At 29.8% G+C, this 19,251-nt stretch overlaps 4 protein-coding genes across 5 annotated transcripts in view; 1 reads left to right on the top strand and 3 right to left on the bottom strand.

The window, feature by feature from the left end:
- LOC129948362 (uncharacterized) overlaps positions 1-3,298 on the bottom strand; it is a 77,748-nt gene extending 74,450 nt beyond the window's left edge. Inside the window, exon 1 of the mRNA XM_056059335.1 lies at positions 1,550-3,298. Within this exon, the coding sequence (XP_055915310.1) occupies positions 1,550-2,985 (1,436 nt within the window). The 5' untranslated portion in view covers positions 2,986-3,298. The remainder of the gene's footprint in view (positions 1-1,549) is intronic.
- LOC129953952 (probable basic-leucine zipper transcription factor D) overlaps positions 1-19,251 on the top strand; it is a 401,434-nt gene that overhangs the window by 312,011 nt on the left and 70,172 nt on the right. The window lies entirely within an intron of this gene.
- Positions 7,501-8,880, bottom strand: LOC129948352 (uncharacterized). Its single transcript, XM_056059322.1, has one exon. The coding sequence runs from the start codon at positions 8,878-8,880 to the stop codon at positions 7,501-7,503; it is 1,380 nt and encodes a 459-aa protein (XP_055915297.1).
- LOC129953958 (uncharacterized) lies at positions 10,486-11,272 on the bottom strand. The gene has a single exon (XM_056067521.1). It carries the CDS (start codon positions 11,263-11,265, stop codon positions 10,630-10,632), a length of 636 nt encoding a protein of 211 aa, XP_055923496.1. The 5' UTR covers positions 11,266-11,272; the 3' UTR covers positions 10,486-10,629.

Genomic DNA, 19,251 nt, shown 5'->3' with positions numbered 1-19,251 from the left:
TCCAATTAAGTAATTGTTTTTAAAAAGAAGAAAACTTCCAAATGTTTTTTTAATGTTTAGAACTTCGAAGAATTCACCATAAGTTTATTAACACATTTTATAATTGATTTCGAATTTATAATTAATTTTGTTTGGTTGTTCATTGATGAAAGTTTAAAGAAATCGTAAGAATTAAAACTAATGATTCTTAGTAAAAATATAAGAAAGTTAATAGTTTTGGTAATTCACTTAAAACTCGGCTTGAGATGAAAAATTTACTGAGTATTAAACTGAACGAAGAAGCTGTTTCTAGCCCAGCGGAAAGAACTTCTTCAATAATTTCCAATATGTGAATGACTTTCCCATAAAACTAGGCTTAAAAACTTTGAAACTGAAAAGGCGATTCAACCAAAAGTATACCACCTCAGTTTCAAACATCTGTATGAAAAAATTGTTACAGACATTTTTATTTTGTGTAATTTGAAACAATCTGAAATTTTTCAAAATATAAAATTTAAAATGAGATCGAGGAGTCTTCAAAAACTGACATCATATTTATCTGCCAACGAAAATTGAAAATCTACTTGGATTCTGCTTCAATTCTCGAAAAGTTGCTGAAGAGGGAAAGCAGTACTGCATGCGTTGGACGTATTTCAGAAGTCTTTGAAAAAAAAATTATTCTGAAAGCCAAGTAAAACAAAGATTAGAAATTTATTGTTAAATACTGCCTTCAAGAAGAATGCAATTGTTTTACCGGAGGACCAAGTGATGACCCGACATTTATTTTAATTTATTTTGAGTATCCTAAACAAATGTCGTTTAAATAACTAGATTTTGAATTCAAGTCGAAATAAAACATACCTAAAATAATTATAACCACAATTTAAAATATTCAGTTTTTTTAAAGTCTTCCAGAAAATTTTCGATTACATCGCTGTTAGATTTATTTTTTGATTATTGAACGAAAGTAAATATGACAAAATTCCACTTCAAACTATTTGATATTCTCTTATGAAAGTAAATATTCAATTTATATGAACTATTAACTTTCCATTAGAATAATAGTTTAAGTTTCAAAGTAATAGCTTTTACACTTAAACTTGACTCAACCGTAAAATAGTTATAGATAGAACTGACACTTTGAAGAAGTGAATACAAATAAAGAAACGGATTCGATTATAGGCCACAACTATTAGGTCTGTTATACAACTGTTAGGGCAGTTCTAGAATACACTTAAATCTGGCTTATAGTCTAAATTGAAAACAGTTCTCAACGTTACTTGATGAATATGGAACAATAAAAAACTTATATTGTCATCGAAAAACTCAACAAAAATAACACACTTAACTAATCATAATTCATTAAAAGAGCAAAGAATTAAAATAACTCAAGACAATAGACAACAAGTAATAAAGTTTATTGAGCAAAATAGTTATACACAAATGATTTAGAATATTACATTTCAAAAATTTTAAACATCAAAAATAAATGATTTCACTGTGAAATATAAAATAAGTTTATTTTTGTTTGTTAAATAAAGACTTAAAATTAATTTTCAACATTGATTGATTTTTCAACTTGAAAACAAACAATTCAGCAATAAAACATAAAAAACAGACTACAAAAGCAACGCCTATTCCAATCCAAATCCATTTCAAATCTTTAGCTTTTATCGCATTTAATCTTGGTTTTGATTCGAAATATTTTAACAATTGTATTCTTCCACTTTCCAAAAGTTGTTGAAATGTTTGTCTCCGCCAATATTCATTGAGACCAGCAGAATAAACTTTCATTATATGAAAGTTAATTATACCTTTGAATATTGAATTTTCAGAAACAGGAAAAGCCCATGGAATTTTAGGTACTAAACGAATTTCCTTTGACAAGCGGAACAATTGTCTGCTATGTTGCAAATGTAAATATTTTTCCCATGCCATAGGTGATACCGTGAAAGCGTATTTTGTGTTGAACGCATCTCGTTCTCTCTCAAATGTCTCTGTGTTATTTGCAATGAGAAAAATTTCGGAATAGGCTTCTTTTAGTTCCGGGTTATAAGTGTGGATATAATCAACATCAGTTGAACGAACGTAAATTTTTAAATTTTTGCGGGAGAGGTCTTGCAAAGATTCTATGAATGTTTCCCTCGGTGGTTCAGTCATGAGAGCCTGAAGAAATGCATCGTATGAAGTAACTAACATGATTCCAAGTAGAAATATCAGCAAGTAAATGATTTTGTGACTACAACTGGATGATGGTCTTTCGGTGAATGATTGTCCGAGTATTCCACGAAAGCAGTTCAAATTAAAAAGGAAATTCAGAAAAACTGGCCTCCGTTGTCCCGACAGACATTTAGGTGCCTCCAGAGCTGCTGAAAGAATTACCACTATCGCAACTAATATTAGAGCAACATCCCAGTGAATAACTCTCGTGAATACTTTGAATTTGGGAATTTTTGGTTCAATTGGAAGCATTATGCCCAAATCTTGTGACACATATGGATACGAAAATGATTCTATTGGAAATTGAATAAATGTGTTCACAGCTGATATTTCTTCAGTTTTATTCATGATTAATTTTAGGACATTGTCTTTTGAAAGTGAGAGCTTAATATTAGAATTATTTAATATTGCACTGTGAGTTGTTGCTAGACTTGCAAAAAAATTGTAATGTTCACCTCCGATTTCATTTTCATATTCTTGGTTTTTAAATAAAATCAAAAAATTTCCATTTTCTCCAAAGACAACTGGCAAAGTTGTGCCATTTAAATTTTGCATGCGATTTGGGTAAAACATAGAAAATAGTTCACGTGATTTCCATATTGTTTCTTCAATTTTAAAAACTCCAAAATTAGTAAAACTGTAAAAAGTTGATGAACTCGAAAAAGTTTTCAAAACTGCAATAACATTAACCATTCCATTTAGCCAGCAGAAATCAAAAACTTCCCTTAGTTCTGGATCGTTTTTAGATGAGATCCTTAAGAAGAATAGAATTTTACAATACCGCATTTGATGGTTAAATTTGATGAGTTGCTTAAGAACATCTTTATTGCTATCGCTACAAAGTTCGACTATGATCAGAAAATTATCATTGAACTTTTCTTTCAAGGAAAACGAAATGTTTTTATCGGACGCCACTGTAATAGCTGGAATTCCAAGGGAAGTCCAAATGTTTTGAATGAAACTGTCATCAAAGTCAAACGATTTAAGTAAAAATACACTCTCAAATCGTTCTGAATTTTGGATATCATGAAGAAAGCTTTTAAATTTTTCATCATTAAGGGTAGGTTTGAAGAATTCACAAAAACACACTGCAACGAATGCAAACAAACTTGTGAAAATCAAATTCATGACTGATGATTCAATTTTAGCTTTGTTTCAGGGTGGATCATTTTTTTAATAGTAACACAGATAACACTAATTATTTCAAAACCTATGTACATATTTCCAATCCAATACTATTGACTCCAAAGTGAATCTTAATTGATATTCAATTAATATTAGGTTCATATCATATAATCATTTGTGCAATATGCATTTAATTTCAGTTACAAAGAAAAAGCTTTTAAATTTGAAAAAGGGAGTTACAGTGAAATTGCTATTTTCAAAACAGATTTAGATTTATCCGTGGAACTTATTAAACTACTTTCGTGCAAACAAAAGTTAAAGTATTTATTTTAAAAAGGATTTAAGTTTACAAACATGTTTCTTCGGAAAATACAGTTTGATCTACATACTTTAGATTTATAATATAACAAATAACTGTTAGTTTGTTAATTTATGTTTCTAATTTAAATGCTTAAAAGATTGTAAGTAATTAATATCATTAAACAATAATCCTTGTTAAAGTTTCAGCTAAACCTATAAGTGCTTTACAGGAAAAAGTCGTCTAGTAAGGTTGGAAACATACTTCCCCTTTTACTCAACCCTCAAAAGGATTAATTTTGAAATTTGATGAAGAGGAAACAATAACCATTAGCATATTCAAAACTTGTTTCATTACAATTTTTTCAATTAATCCACTTGTAAACAAAAATTTCACCAAGAAAACAAAAGCTGCTAACCACAAAAGCCACACTCATGGCAATCCAAATTATTTTAAAATCTTCAATTTTCATGGGATGCAATCTTGGCTCCGAATTAAAGTCTTTCAATTGTATTTTACCAATTTCGATCAATTCGTGGAACATCCTTTTTCTCCAATGATTACATAATCCAGATGATTGTGTTTTCAATACATGATCATTTATAATACCTCTGTATATTGAATTTTCACGAACAGGAAAACCGTATCGGATATTTTTAAGTAAAACAATATCCTTCGACCAGCGAAATAATTGTCGCCCGAGAAAATTTTGCAAATTTTCATACATTTTCCATTTGGTATCTGATACTGTGAAAGCATATTTGCTGTTGAATTCTTCTCGCTGTCTATTGAATGATTCGGTATCTTTTAATATATGAAAAACTCCAGAGTAGGTTTTCTTGAGTCCTGGTGGGTTTTGATCATAAATTAAATCAATATCCGTTGCACGAACGTTAATTTTTAAGTTCGATGTTATAAGATCATCAAAGGATTTTATAAATAATTCTTTTGGTGGTTCGGTCATGAGCGCCTGAAGGAATGCATCGTATGAAGTAACTATCATCATTCCGAGTAAAAATATCAGCAAGTAGATGATTTTGGTACTGCAACTGGTAGTGCGCCTTTCGATAAATGGTTGTCCGAGAATTCCGCGAAAACAATTCAAATCAAATATGAATTTAAAAAGAACAGGCCTTCGTCCCACAAAGCATTCAGCTGTCTCGAGTATTGCTGAAAGAACAACCACAATTGTAAATACAATCGGCATCACTTCCCAATGAATTATCCGAGTGAAAACTTTAAAAATTGGAATTTTCGGTTCAACTGGGAGCATTACTCCCAAGTCAAAAGTATAATATGAATATGTGAATAATTCTGTTGGAAATTTGAGTCTTATGCCAAGAGTTGACATTTCTATGGTTTTATTCAAAACTAAATTAAACATTTCGTCATATGAATGTGAATAGGTTACGAAAGATGTATTTAACTGAGCGTTGTACTTTTCTGCAAGACTACTGAAAAAATGACCCCCAAATCCACCTAATAATGGTTTTTCATCTTTAACAGTTTTTAAAATCATAAATGTTGGTTCTATCACTCTCAGCAAAATTGGCAAAGTCGTGCCGTTTAAGTTTTGCAAGCGATTCGGAAAGAATTCAGCAACTCCGTTTGTTTTCCAAATAACTTCTTCAATTTTAAAAACTCCAAAGTTTGTATAACTGTTATAAGTAAACGAACTCGAAAAGTCCTTGAAAATAGCAATAACATTTACTATTCCACTCTGCCAGCAAAACTCAAAAAGTTTTTTGAGTTCTGTTTTGGTTTTCGATAAGAAATTCAGCAAAAATACAATTTTACAATGCCTCATATATTGGAGATAATCCAATAGTTGATGAAGAAAGTATTCATTGGGGCTCTGGCTATCAAGTTCGACAATAACCAAAAAGTTTTCATTGAATTTTTTCTTCAAGGAGAATGTAGTTGTTTTAGCTGTCACTAAAATGCATGGAACTCCAAGTGAAATGAAAACATTTTGTACGAAAGAATTATCAAAGTCGTTAAAAGCAAATACAAAATACACTGTGAAATTGTTCGATCTTTTGGATATCCTGAAGAAAGTTTTCGAGTTCTCCATTATTTGGCTTGGCAAAAAAATTACCGGAAACAACTGCAACGAATGCAAACAGACTAGTTAAAAACAAATTCATAACTGATTTCATAAAATTTGTGTCCACAAAATTCTTGTCTGCAGCTATTAACCTTGACGTCTTTCCATCGTCATCCACGCAAACCTTGCAACTTAACAATCTAAGCCTTTTTCAAAAACCTCTGAAAACCCAATTACCACCATTTTATCAACAAATCTTTCTAAAAGTTTGATTTTTTTCCTTTTTCAAATGTAAAAGTTCATCAGATAATTTAAAACCAATTTTTCCTTCTATCAAAGGAAAAAGTACTTGATTTGAAATCTAATGATTGGGTTTGATGGGTAAAGGGTTATGTAAGTCAGTTTAATAAGTTAAGCATGTAATACGCTTTCTGCTCATAGACAGTGACACTTGTATATTTAAAGTTAAAAAATAAACCAGTAAGAACAAAATATGTTCTTTAATAATTCGAAGTTAAAAGAGAATATCACTCCAATTTTAACGGACCTTGTTGATATTAGCTTCAAGTGCTTGTATTGTTTCCGGATTGGCATAATATCGGTCTATCACTGTTTTCCATGCAAATGAAAACACAAGGATCAAATTACAGCTCTGAGACGACCAATTGGCATTGTCAAGCCGACTGATAAAACGACTTCGCAATTTTAGGTAAACAGTGTCAAACGTGGCATAGCGAGCCATCCTTCCTCGTTCAAAGAAATGCCTTCGAAAAAAAAACGAAATAATTTTCCCACCCACATTTTCAAGGAAATGTTACAATAACAACACCAATCAAAACAATCAGTAGACAAACACTTTGAAATCTTTTGATACTTTGAATATTCTGAAGTAAGCTCTCAAGCTTACTATCATTCTGTTTTTTGGTTGTGAGGCAATCACATGGAACAACTGCAACTCATGCAAGCAGACTTAATCAGAAATAATTCATAAGTAATAACAAGTAGCCTTGATGTCCTTATAAGTGGTTTTGAAATAGTTAATCTTTACAAAAGAGACTATAAAGATGCATGATAAACTAGTAAAAGCTATACAGATTAGTTATCATTTAATTGAATATTTGAACCTTTTGAAATATAATTTTTTTTTTAATATAAATGCTTATTTTAGAATACATTTTCTATCTAAAACAATATATACAAATTGATCTTTTATTGTTATTTGTTTTTCTTTCGCTAATATTAAAACCTTTCAAACCAAATTGTTTCTTTAAATAAATACAAAAAAAAACACAATTTGAAGGCTAATAATACCTAATGATAGATGGTTTAATGGGTAAAAGCTTTTAAAGATGATTTTTGCAAGTAAATTATGTAAATAAGTAAATTCAATTTATTTTAACATGCATTTTCACTTTGTGAAACAACCATGACAGACATAGAATAAGAGCGATTTCGCTCACTTTAAAGTTCAACAAAACTTCAGGATTTTTATTGTTTACTAGCAAGATTGGTTAAATTTAGTCAAATTCTTACTTTTTAAACGTATCTAAGCAAAACTTAAAGATTTTACATCTTGTAAATGTAAATGTATGAAGATATTCTGTCCATAAGAGTTCGACTTTTGTCTAAAGTCAAGTTAGTAATTCCAGTAACTTTGGAATTGAAATAATACCAAAAATTAAGATATAAACAGCTTGGAAAATATTTTATTGACTAAATTAATTAATAATTTTTGAGCGACAAAAGTACAATAGAAGAAAAATAACCGTTTTTCACAAAAAGTGCTTCCAGAAAATTCTGTAGAAATTTGGGACCATTACTTCAATTTAATTTACAAATTAGAAGAATTCTGTTTCCTTTTTCTTCGATCATTCCATTTAAAAATAAAAATTTCAGCAACAAAACAACAGCTGCTAAACACAAAAGCCCCACTCATCGCATTCCAAATTAATTTAAGATCTTCAACTTTTATTGGACGCAGCCTTTCCTCTGATTTGAAATCATTCAATTTTATTGCACCAATATCGATTAATTCATGGAACATTCTTTTTCTCCAAAAATACCATAATCCAGCTGATTCCGCCCTCAAAATGTGATGATTTAAAATACTTCTATATATTGAATTTTCATAAATTGGATAACCCCATGGTAAGTTATTTACGAAAGACATTTCTTTCGAATAACGAAACAATTGTTTTCCGAGAAAGTTTTGCAAGTTTTCGTAAATTTCCCATTTTGTGTTTGAAACTGTGAATGCATATTTTGTATTGAATGCGTCGCGGTTTCTTTCAAACGTTTCGGAATTGTTTTCGATATAGAAAATTTTAGATGAAATAGGTTTAAGTCCTGGGTTATAGTAAAAAATAAAATCCAAATCCGTAGCACGAACGTAAATTTTTAAGTTTGAGTCCATGAGGTCTTCAAAAGATCTTACATAAGTTTCCTTCGGTGGTTCGGTCATAAGAGCCTGAAGGAAAGCATCGTATGAAGTTACTATCATGTTTCCGAGTAAAAATAAAAGTAAGTAGATGATTTTGGTGCTGCAATTGGCCGATGGTCTTTCCACAAAAGATTGTCCAAGTACTCCACGAAAACAGTTGAAATCAAAGATGAAATTCAAAAGAACAGGGCTTCGTCTTACCATGCATTCAGCTGCTTCCATTAATGCTGAAAGAACTATTACAATTGCCACTATGATGGGTACAACTTCCCAGTGAAATATCATCGTGAAAACTTTATAAATAGCAATATTTGGTTCAATTGGAAGCATGAGGCCTAAGTCTGTGATAGAACATGGATACGAGAATGATTCCGTTGGGAATTTCAAACCTGTACCAAAAGCTGATATTTCGATGGTTTTATTCAAAACTAAATTGAACATTTCTTGTGACGATTGTGAATGTATTAAGCAAGATGTGTTTAATCGGGCGTTATACTTTTCTGCTAGACTGCTAAAAAAATGACCCACAGGTCCACCTAAAACGTATTCATCTTGGACAATTTTTAAAACAAACAATGTTGGTTCCGTGACTCTTAACATAACAGGCAAAGTTATTCCATTTAAATTGTTCATGCGATTTGGAAAGAACTGAGCTGCAATTTCAGTACCTCTCCAGATGATTTCTTCAATTTTTGCCACTCCAAAATTTGTGAAACTGTAGTAAGCTAAAGTATGCGGAAAGTCTCCAAAAACTGATATAACATTTATCATTCCATTTTGCCAACAAAAGTTGAAAACTTCTTTAAGTTCTGTATCGTTTTTTAAAGAACTCGCAAGAACAAATATAATTTTACAATATCTCATTCGTTGAAGATAATCCAGGAGTCGTGAGAAAAGATTTTCAGTTTGGTCACCGAGTTCTATTAGGATCAGAAAGTTATCATTGAATTTTTCTTTCAGGGAGAACGAAGTTGTTTTTCCGATCGACAAAATAACCGGGATTCCAAGTGAAGTGGACACTTTTTGTACAAAACTATTATCGAATTCTGAAGATTTCAACAGAAATAAACTGTGAAATCTTTCGATATTTTGAATTTGCTGAACAAAATATTGAAATTTACCATCATACGGTATATATTTGAAAGAATCACCGGAAACTACCGCAACGAATGCAAACAGACTAGTTGAAATCAAATTCATAACTGATGATTGGAACTAGAATTTTATTTGATGATTTTTGATAGGAAAATTGTTATTAGACTTGATGCCCTTATAGGGTGTTTTAGATTATTCTTAGAATTAAATATGATTTACAACCGAAAGTGTCAAATTTTGTAATCAAAGATTTTTATTGAAACTTGCAGTTTAAATAATAATGAATTATTGTAAATGATTTAAGGATAATTTTTCTTATTGAGGTATATTTTCCTAAAGTTCTATTAAATAACACTCTGTATGTAACAAATCGACGTAATTACAATACATTGTTTTCCCTCTGGAAAATTTGCAGCAACAAATTTAAAACTAATTTTTTCTTTCCATCAAACGAAAACAAATCAATTTGAAAACTAATGACTGATGGCTAAAAGCTTTTGTAAATGAGTTTTTTCACTTAAAGTGAATATCTAAGTAGCGTAGATTTATTTTATCAATAATAATGAAACCAACAGCTCAAATAATTGGTCTACTGAGAGCTTTTTGCTTTGCTGCCGAGAATTTAGTTTGATAAATAGAAAAACGCTAATGAATGAATTATATTTGAAAAGTTCAATTTTTGAAATCTTGGCTTACTTTAAAAAGCAGAAGCTATATTTTTATTATTATGCTTCATTAGTTTTTAATCTTTTTCTCATTAGTTTTCAAAATAGTAAATTTAATTGTCCACTTGTTCAAAAAACTAATTGTTATTGCAGTTATAACCGTTTTTTTTCCCTTGTTAAAAAAACTAATTGTTATTGCAGTTATAACCATTTTCTTTGATTTTTTTGAATTAATATTTTTTTTCGAAATGTTCATAAATTATTTCATTCTGATTTCAAATCTTGTTCAATTTACAAATATATCAATTTGTAAGTGTGAGTTAGATTTTTTAGACACGATATTTGTTATTTGAAAATCTTTAAGGTGCAGCAATAAGAAGAGTTTGTTTCTTTTTTGTTTTTTTGTTTGTTTGAACGCACTAATCTCAGAAACTGCTGGTCTGATTTAAACAACTCTTTCAGTACAAGATAACCAATTTATTAAGAAAGGTTATAGGTTGTAATAACATTACATGACATTACGCTAGGACTAATAGGAGCGGAATACTAATAAAGACTATTTCAAAATTGGTAATTGGTAACAAGAAACCAAAAAAAACTAAAACGCTTGAAATAACATCAACTAACATCTTTTATTAAACAAAATAGGAATGCAAAAATTAGAAACGTAAAAATCTAGTTCTGAAATTTCTCAGCAATGCAAAACAAAGCAACGACACGTGTGAATCCCACAATTTTACTAGTACAACTTCTCCACTATTTAGTTCTTAAACTTGAAGACACAAATTTCAGCGACACAACAAGAACTACTAACTACGAAAGCCACGCCCATTCCAATCCAAATTAGTTTGAAATCTTCAATTTTCATTTGACGCATAATTTGTTGTGTTTCAAAGCCTTTCAACTTTATTTTACCAATATCGATCAATTCATAGAACATCCTTTTTCTCCAATAATCCCATAGTCCTGCTGATTGCGTCTCCAATATGTGATTGTTAATAATTTCTTTGTACATTGAATTTTCATTGATAGGAAAACCCCATCTCAAATTGTTCATAGGACATAATTCCTTTGACCAGCGAAACAATTTTCGTCCGAGAAAATTCTGCAAATTTTCATAAACATCCCATTTTGTGTTTGAAACTATGAAAGCATATTTTGTATTGAATGCGTCTCGTTCTCTGTCAAATTTTTCAGAACTGTTTTCGATATGAAATACTTCTGAATAAGTCCTCTTAAGTTCTGGATTGAGATGGAAAATAAAATCAATATCTGTTGAACGCACGTTAATTTTTAAGTTTGCAGCTGCGAGGTCTTCAAATGATCTTATATATATTTCCCTCGGTGGTTCTGTCATCAGAGCCTGAAGAAATGCATCATATGAAGTAACTATCATGATTCCGAGTAAAAATATTAGTAAGTAAATGGTTTTTGTGCTACAACTGGCTGATGGCCTTTCCACAAAAGATTGTCCGAGTATTCCACGAAAACAGTTTAAAACATCAAAGAGGAAATTCAAAAAATTAAACTTTCGTCCAGCCAGTCTTTCAGCTGTTTCCAATATTATTGAAAGAGCAACAACAATTGCAACTATGATGGGGACAACTTCCCAGTGAAATATTCGAGTGAAAACTTTGAAAATAGGAATTTTCGGTTCAACTGGAAGCATCACCCCAAAGTCATAAGTAAAATAGGGATACGAAATAGATTCTATTGGGAATTGTAGATCTATTGGAAGGGAAGATAATTGTATGGTATTATTTAAGACCAACTTGAAGAAATCTCTATAGGCAACTGAATTTATGAAGTTAGATGTGTTTAATCTGGCGTTGTGCTTCTCTGCTAAAGTCCTGAAAAAATGTCCCACAGGTCCACCTAAGATGTTTTCACTTAAAACGATCAATAACGGTTCCGTGTGCATAAACGAAATGGGCAGAGTTATTCCGTTAAGGTTTTGCTTGTGATTTGGAAAGAACTCGTTTGTTAATTCCTCTCTTTCCCAGATGGTTTTTACAATTTTAAAAACTCCAAATTTAATAAATCTGTAATAAGTTAATGAGCTCGAAAAGTCTTTGAAAACTGCAATAAAATTAATTATTCCATTTTTCCAAGAAAAATCGGTAACTTTTTTAAGCTCTGTTTGATTTTTCGATGAACTGTCAATAAGAATTACAAATTTACAATGCCGCATTCCTTGTAAGTATATGAGAAGCAGTCGAAGAAGGTTTTCGCTCTGACCATCCAAATTGACTAGGACGAGAATATTGTCGTTAAATTTTTCCTTCAAAGGAAATGCAGTTCCTGCATCTGTCCCTAAAATAATCGGAATCCCAAGTGACATCAAACCATTTCGTACGAAATATTGGTCGAAGTTGTTATTTTTCAGTAAGAACACACTTTGAAATTGTTCGATATTTTGCATATCCTTGAGAAAAAACTTTAATTTATCACCAACATCTGACTGCGTTTCGAAGATTTTACCGGGAGCGGAAACGACAGCAACGAATGCAAACAGACTTGTTGAAATCAAGTTCATGACTGGAAATTTATCAATATCAACATTTCAACGTGAAAAATCATTTATGGAAATTACTTTAATCCCAAAGCTATTTTTATTATTGTTAAAGGGTGTTCGGACCTAAATTCTACAAAGAAAAACTCAAAGATAATTACAAAATTTAGCGCAAACTAAGATATTAAACATTTGTAGTTTAAACTCATACAAAATCTATTACTTTTTTGTTGAAACACTATTTTTTACCTTATGTTAGGCTGCTTTAGACGATTTTTGTGGTTTCTTTAAGAAACAAAAACAAAAGAGACAACCTAATCATTTCTGCACTCATATTGAAAAATCCACGGTTCTAGTACAACCTTTCAATCAGCAGCTTACCACAGTAATCTATACTAAAATTATAAAGCTGAAGGGTTTGTTTTTGTTTGTTTGCTTGTTTGTTTGTTTGAATGCGCTAATCTCAGGAACTACTGGTCCGATTAATATGCTATAACACGCTAAGACTAATAAGAGAGGAACAGAAATGAAGAATGTTTCAAAATTTGGGATTTGTGTTTCCTTTTGAGAGATTTCATTGCTTGCGCTGAGGAAACGGTTAAATTTGTTAATTATTATTATTATTTCATTTAATTAGTTCTCAGAAAAAGTCCGCCACAGCCAACATTATTGAATTTTAAGTAACATTAAGTTTCGAAACACCCTATAGATTAAAACAAAAACCACTGCATCCATTACTATATTCATTTAAACTTTTATTTAGTATTTGTGTAAAAAGTAAATGGTTTCACATTAGCTTGGGGTTCATTCCACTATAAATATAAAATTACAATAGTTAACATTGATACGTGGCTTCATTTCCTAAATTTTCTATAATATTTAATATTTTGTTTCAAATGAATATTAATTGAGATATCTTTAGAAAACAAATTTGACTAAATAAGACGATTTAATGAAAACAGAGGACAACAACTCTCAACCATTCCTGAAACTAGGATTTAGACTGTTTTTTGGCAGGACAAATCATTTTCATAAATTTGTATTCAAAATTGAATAGGGGAAAACATTTGTAATTTAAATCACAGGTTTTTTTTAAATCATCCCAATAACAGACTTCGATGCCAATGGGATAGTATCAATTATTTTCCAAAGTTTCTCTATTACCAAATCCATCGAAAGAAAATTTAAGGAATGTCGGTAAAATGCTCTGTATCACCGACATTTTGCTCTAATTATCTGGTGAATCTGAAATCACAACCCATTACAATTTCAATAATTTGTCATTCGCGTCAATTTCGAAAAGAATTTTAAGGGAATTTTTAGTTCACTGAAAACAAAATAAAAATAAACAATGCAAAGCTTTTTTTAACTATCACTTATGCAGTTAAAACTTATCACTTATGAAAAAAATCACTCTTAAGGTAAACATAGTGGTTTCAAGATGTGAATTCGAGAAGTTAATTTGTTTATAAAAGGTAAATATTTTGGTAATCGTTTTTAAAGCATCGTTGACTAATTTTGAAAAGAAAGATTAATTTTAATAAAATTAACAACTGACACTGAAGATGAAACCGATGATAACTCAAGAAGGTCTTAATTCAAACTTAACGAAAATTAAAAGAAGTGTTTGCTTTATCCTCGAACTATATCTGCATTTCATTAGGATTCTCTATTTTGGATTCCTTGAAATGTATCTTAATTCCCTCAAAGGAGGCAGAGTTATAGTCCCTTCAAAACAACAGAGCACAGAAACATGGAATTACAGAACATCTAGGATGTCGTAGATGCGTTGGGCATGTCAGAAACTGACAGCGTCGATACCCAAGTTTGGGAATGATAAGGTAGTTTCATGAATCGACAATGTAGTTCATCCAGAACATTTCATATAATTGAGTTTTACAACGCCAAGTTGACTCTTAGAATTGACATAAACATCATAAAATTTAAAGAAAAAACTTAAATTATTTATTTAGAAAATACGCAGATTTTATCAGTGTTTTCTTATTTTACTTCCTTACCTTGACTCATCCTTTCACCAGGGATGTCGTTAGTGTTTTTAGAAGATATAACTTCGTCGTCGGTTTGCGTATTTACAGATAAACTTAACTTTAATCAGCAAACGTCGAGTGTATGTCTGAAAGAAGAAAAATATTATACGTTTTTTTTTACATTCTATCAAACGAAGACACATCATAAATAGATTTATCTCAATTATTATATTTTTTTGATATTAAATCGAAGTGACAACGCACATATGCCATTAATTAAAACATTTTATTTTAAAAAAGAAGCAGTTTTGGGTTGGTACCTTGCTCTGCTACTTATTAATCTATTTCCGTCTGTAATTTTGTTTTTTGTGTTCAACAAGCCAATTTAATGGTGGTGCATTTTTTTCTGCAATTTATTTCTTTTCAGTCTCACTCTGTCCTGATTTTCAATAAGGTGGAAGGTATACCTACATATCTACCTATATTGATCTATCTATTTCCACCTGCATGAAAAGTTATTGACCAAGTTGTTTCACATTAACTATTTTTTTTTTTTCATTTTATCAAACGACAAAAATCAATATTTTTCCATAAAATAATAATCCTGGTTTGGTGTGGTGTGGTTAAGACTCGTGGAGGTTTATAATATCCAATCATGTCCGAGATCTTGATAAGTCAAGCAAAGTAGCTGTTTACCACATGGGTACATGTTTTATGCCACCGTTCTGTTTGCTTGATATTTCATACATATGTATATACAATATAAATTTATACTTTTTTTCTTCTAATAATAATAGTAATAATAATGAACACCCCTGGTAAGTGATATGGTCCACACTTTTAAATGCAACATGAAAAGTCTAGGCATTCAGTGTAACAAGTTAGGCAACAAGTGTTATGGCGGACTAAGAAAGAAAAATTAAATAAACAGAAGCCAATTGTGTTGCAGAGTTATAGTCACAATCGATTGTATGGGAATTTGTTATCGTAGATTAAATCGATAATATAGTGGTGTCCTTTGATTAAATGTAAGGTACATTCGCGTATGTTTGGTTGTTTTCGTTTTTATTTTTAAAATTGGATGGAAGTTTTGTAAAAAATCAGATTTGTTTTCTTTTTTAATTTCAACGCAACAAAGGTTTGTGTAAATTTAGACTTTAAAATAAATATGCATTGTACTTATTTTTTAGTCAATGGTTAGCTTTTTCCTGAGAAACTAAGTGGAAAGTGTCAACCTTTAACTTTTTCATCGAAAATAAAATGGTTTATGTGCAATGTTACCAAACAAATATCATACATTTAAGAAATTACATAAAAACATACAAAATCAAAATATAAGTTCCTCAGACCTTAACCAACATTTGTTTAATTTGAAAATAAAGATTGTTGAGAGATTTGTATTCAAAATGGCGACGAATAACAATTTTAAATTAACATTTCAAAAGGTTGCGATTTATTTGTTATGTTAAAGCTTTAAAGCAACTCTACAAAATCTCGATCTTACAAGTCCTCAGAGTGAGCCAAATGAGTCAATCCTAATAATAATCTCCACAAAGCTTGACGATAATTCGATAGGCTATTTGCTAATGTAAGACTTTAATGACACATTTTTGTTTGAAGATTTTTGGTATGTCTTTAATTTGTTTTTTTTTGTTGGGATTTGTGAATGAAAAATTTGAAGCATTTTATTTTAAAAGGTGTTAGACAAGTGTTGATCTAAAAAATAGGAACAAAGTAAAAAACACCATTTGATCAAAACAAAATGTTAAAAAAGTCCAATCAGGTACGTTTTATTTTAAATTACTATGAAAATTTTTGGAAGCTTGTTTTTTGGGTCATAGTCGTATTACTTCAAGCCTTGGAATTGTAATGTAACGTAAGTATATCTTAGATGTTATTTTTGAAAAGGGTTATCAAGTCTCATTCAAATTGCATGCCAATAAAATGTAAATAAAAAAGAGGCTGGAATGCAATCCACACTAATAACTTCCCATTTTGTCTGTCAGCTTGTTTTGCTTGAAACGTTTGTAGGTTTTCATGTTTTGTTAAAAAAGCTGTCAGTGATTTCAAAATCTATTTTTGTTAACTAGGTTTTTAAGTCGTTAACGACGTTTTACCAATTTTAGTAGCATTTCCTAAAAAAATGTGTTTCTTATATAGACAAATACAAATTGGATGTATGAAATTAATTTGAAGTCAATAGCTTCTATTGTTCAAGTGATATCGATAACGGAACATAAATTTTTACCAAATGTATGTATATACTTTGATTTGCAGATTTTATGAATCTATGAATGAACTGAATGTTTAAAACTATTTTATGAGAGATAAAATAAGTTTGAAACCAATAATTTTAATTTTTGAGAAGACATTTGAGTCGAAAATCGATTTATACGAACTTTTAGAGATTCTTTTTTTGGTTTTTATTTTTTGTTAAAAAAAAACTTTCAATTCGATTTTTCACACAATTTTATCGAATATTCAATCAAATATTTCTCATAAGAGAAGAATAAATTAGATTCAAGCCAAAATCTCAATGTTTTGAAAAATATTTAAGTCGAAAATCAATTTTTAACTATTTTTGTTAATATTTTTTAGGTTTTAATTTGTTTGTAAAAAAAATTCTCAAATCGATTTTTCTCAAAAAATTACTTAATTTTGACAACAACATTTAAAAAAAAAGAAATTAAAGCCAATGTCTCAAAGTTTTGAAAAGTTATTTGACACGAAAATCCATTTTTTCTAACTTTTATTAACTGCCTGTTCGATTTTTTTCAAAATGTTACCGAATGTTGAAAACAATATTTCTTGTAGGATAAAATAAAACTGAAGTCATAATCTCAAGTTTTTGAAAAGATATTCGAGTCGAAATTCAACTTTTGCCAACTTTGAGTAATGTTTTTATTAGGTATTTTTTTTTTTAATAAAAAAAACTGTCAAATATTTTTGTTTAGTTTTTTTTTTTATTTATAAAAAACCGTTAATTGCATTTTTTCAAAAAATACACCTGTTTATTATCACGTTAAAATATATGATATACAATTTAATTTAAGGTTAACTAAAATGTTCACTTTTTCTTAAACTGCTATGATTACAAAAACCACCCACGCAATTTTCTTAAAAGCCCTCTGCATTATTATCTGTATAACAAAATTTATTTGAAGTCGATATCTCTATTGGTTCTTGAGCTAAGGACGACGAAAAAAACGTCACGAAAGTACGGACGTACGAACGTACGTACACACGCACGCACAGGCATCTTTCTAAAAATCTTTTATTTTGACTCTAGGGACCTTGAAAAGTCGAGAAATGTCAAAATTTTCAATTTGACCAATCGGACCCATTACAATATCTTTCTATGGAAAGTTAAAAACTAAGCCACTTCAAGTTGAAACGAGAAAAAAGGGGCTTATTTTCCAGCGACTTAATGTTCTCTCCCCAGAAGAGGTCCTGCTTTGGGCCATTAATATTGTTTTTCGACTAATATATCGGGAACAAAAACAGCTAAGGAAATCAAACTAATTTTATAACACATAGTATGCAAAAACTTGTTGTTAAGTCTAAGTCAAGCTATTAGAAATATGCCATTAATATTTTTTTTTACAAAAAAATGAAGACCTACAAAATTTGATAAATTTTTTTTCAAACTCAAAGCTTCAAACATTTTTTCTCAGACAAATTGTGCATATTAATATTTTTGAAAGCTTTTAGAAATATCGACAGATGAGCAAGAATGGAATGTTAACAATGTGTGTCACATCCCAGTCTCTTTTAATTTGACCTAAGCTCCAATTTTTGAATTCGTAAAAAAATTAAGTTGGTAGATGCGACAAAAAAAAATGGGCTCACATTATTTCATCCTTCTGTCTACATGGAACTTACAGCCGAAATTATTCCGTCAGTTAAGTTCAGACCTGGAAATAAAGGTTTTAAAAAATTCAAGTTAGGCGTTGTTTTCCTTCGTTTAAAATTTAAAAATAACAGTAGCTCCCGTAAAAATTTGTTGGTCACAAATCGATAATACAAATTTACTCAAAAACCAATCGATACATTTTTTTGAAATGTTCAGTATTTTTTCTTAACTTGGCTTTACTTAATAAAGATAATAATATTTTTGTACTGCTTCAAAAGGGAACCCATACAATTTTTTTAGAAGTTGTCTTTCAAATATTCATTTAATAAAAGAAAATGTAGTTTTGTATTGGTACAAAGGAGTACCCTCATAGAATCATTCATTTTTTTCCAGGAACTCATGAACGGATTTTAATCATTTTTCTGCCCAAGCTCTTATATTGTCTTAATATTATTTGATTATCAAAAATGTCAACATTATTTGTTGGATTTTTGAAAGAAAATATTTTTTTCTTCAATTCGATAGCTCGAAAAGGGTGAACTTTTTTTTCGAAAATTAGATATAAAATGTATATAAATATGATCTAAATAACTGTATAGTTAATATTCCTAATATTACATATTTTTAAACAAAAATTAACTAATCTAATTTTGAATAAAACGATTTACAAAAACAAAAAATTATGGGTTTTTGAGAAATTAATTGGCATTTCAGGAATATTTGTAAATCTAAAATTATTGTTACTTTTTTAAACGCGACACCTAATCGTGCATTTATTTTTTAAAAGTATTAAACTCAAAACCTTATTTTGAAGCTATTTGCAAACTGCTAAACTTTTGATTTTAAGGACCACACTGCATTTATATGCTTATAAAACACAACACGTATTTTTTTTATATTTCCATATAGGTTATTCGTATATAAAATATGAAAGCTCGACGAATCAGTTATTTGATTATTTCAGTAAATTAGAAACGCGTTAATTTCATTTCATAACTCAACGCTGTTTACTTTCTGTACATCTATTCA

The sequence above is a fragment of the Eupeodes corollae genome, chromosome 1 (assembly GCF_945859685.1).
Source record: "Eupeodes corollae chromosome 1, idEupCoro1.1, whole genome shotgun sequence".
NCBI lineage: Eukaryota > Metazoa > Arthropoda > Insecta > Diptera > Syrphidae > Eupeodes > Eupeodes corollae.
This window is presented reverse-complemented; position numbering and strand designations above follow the sequence as displayed.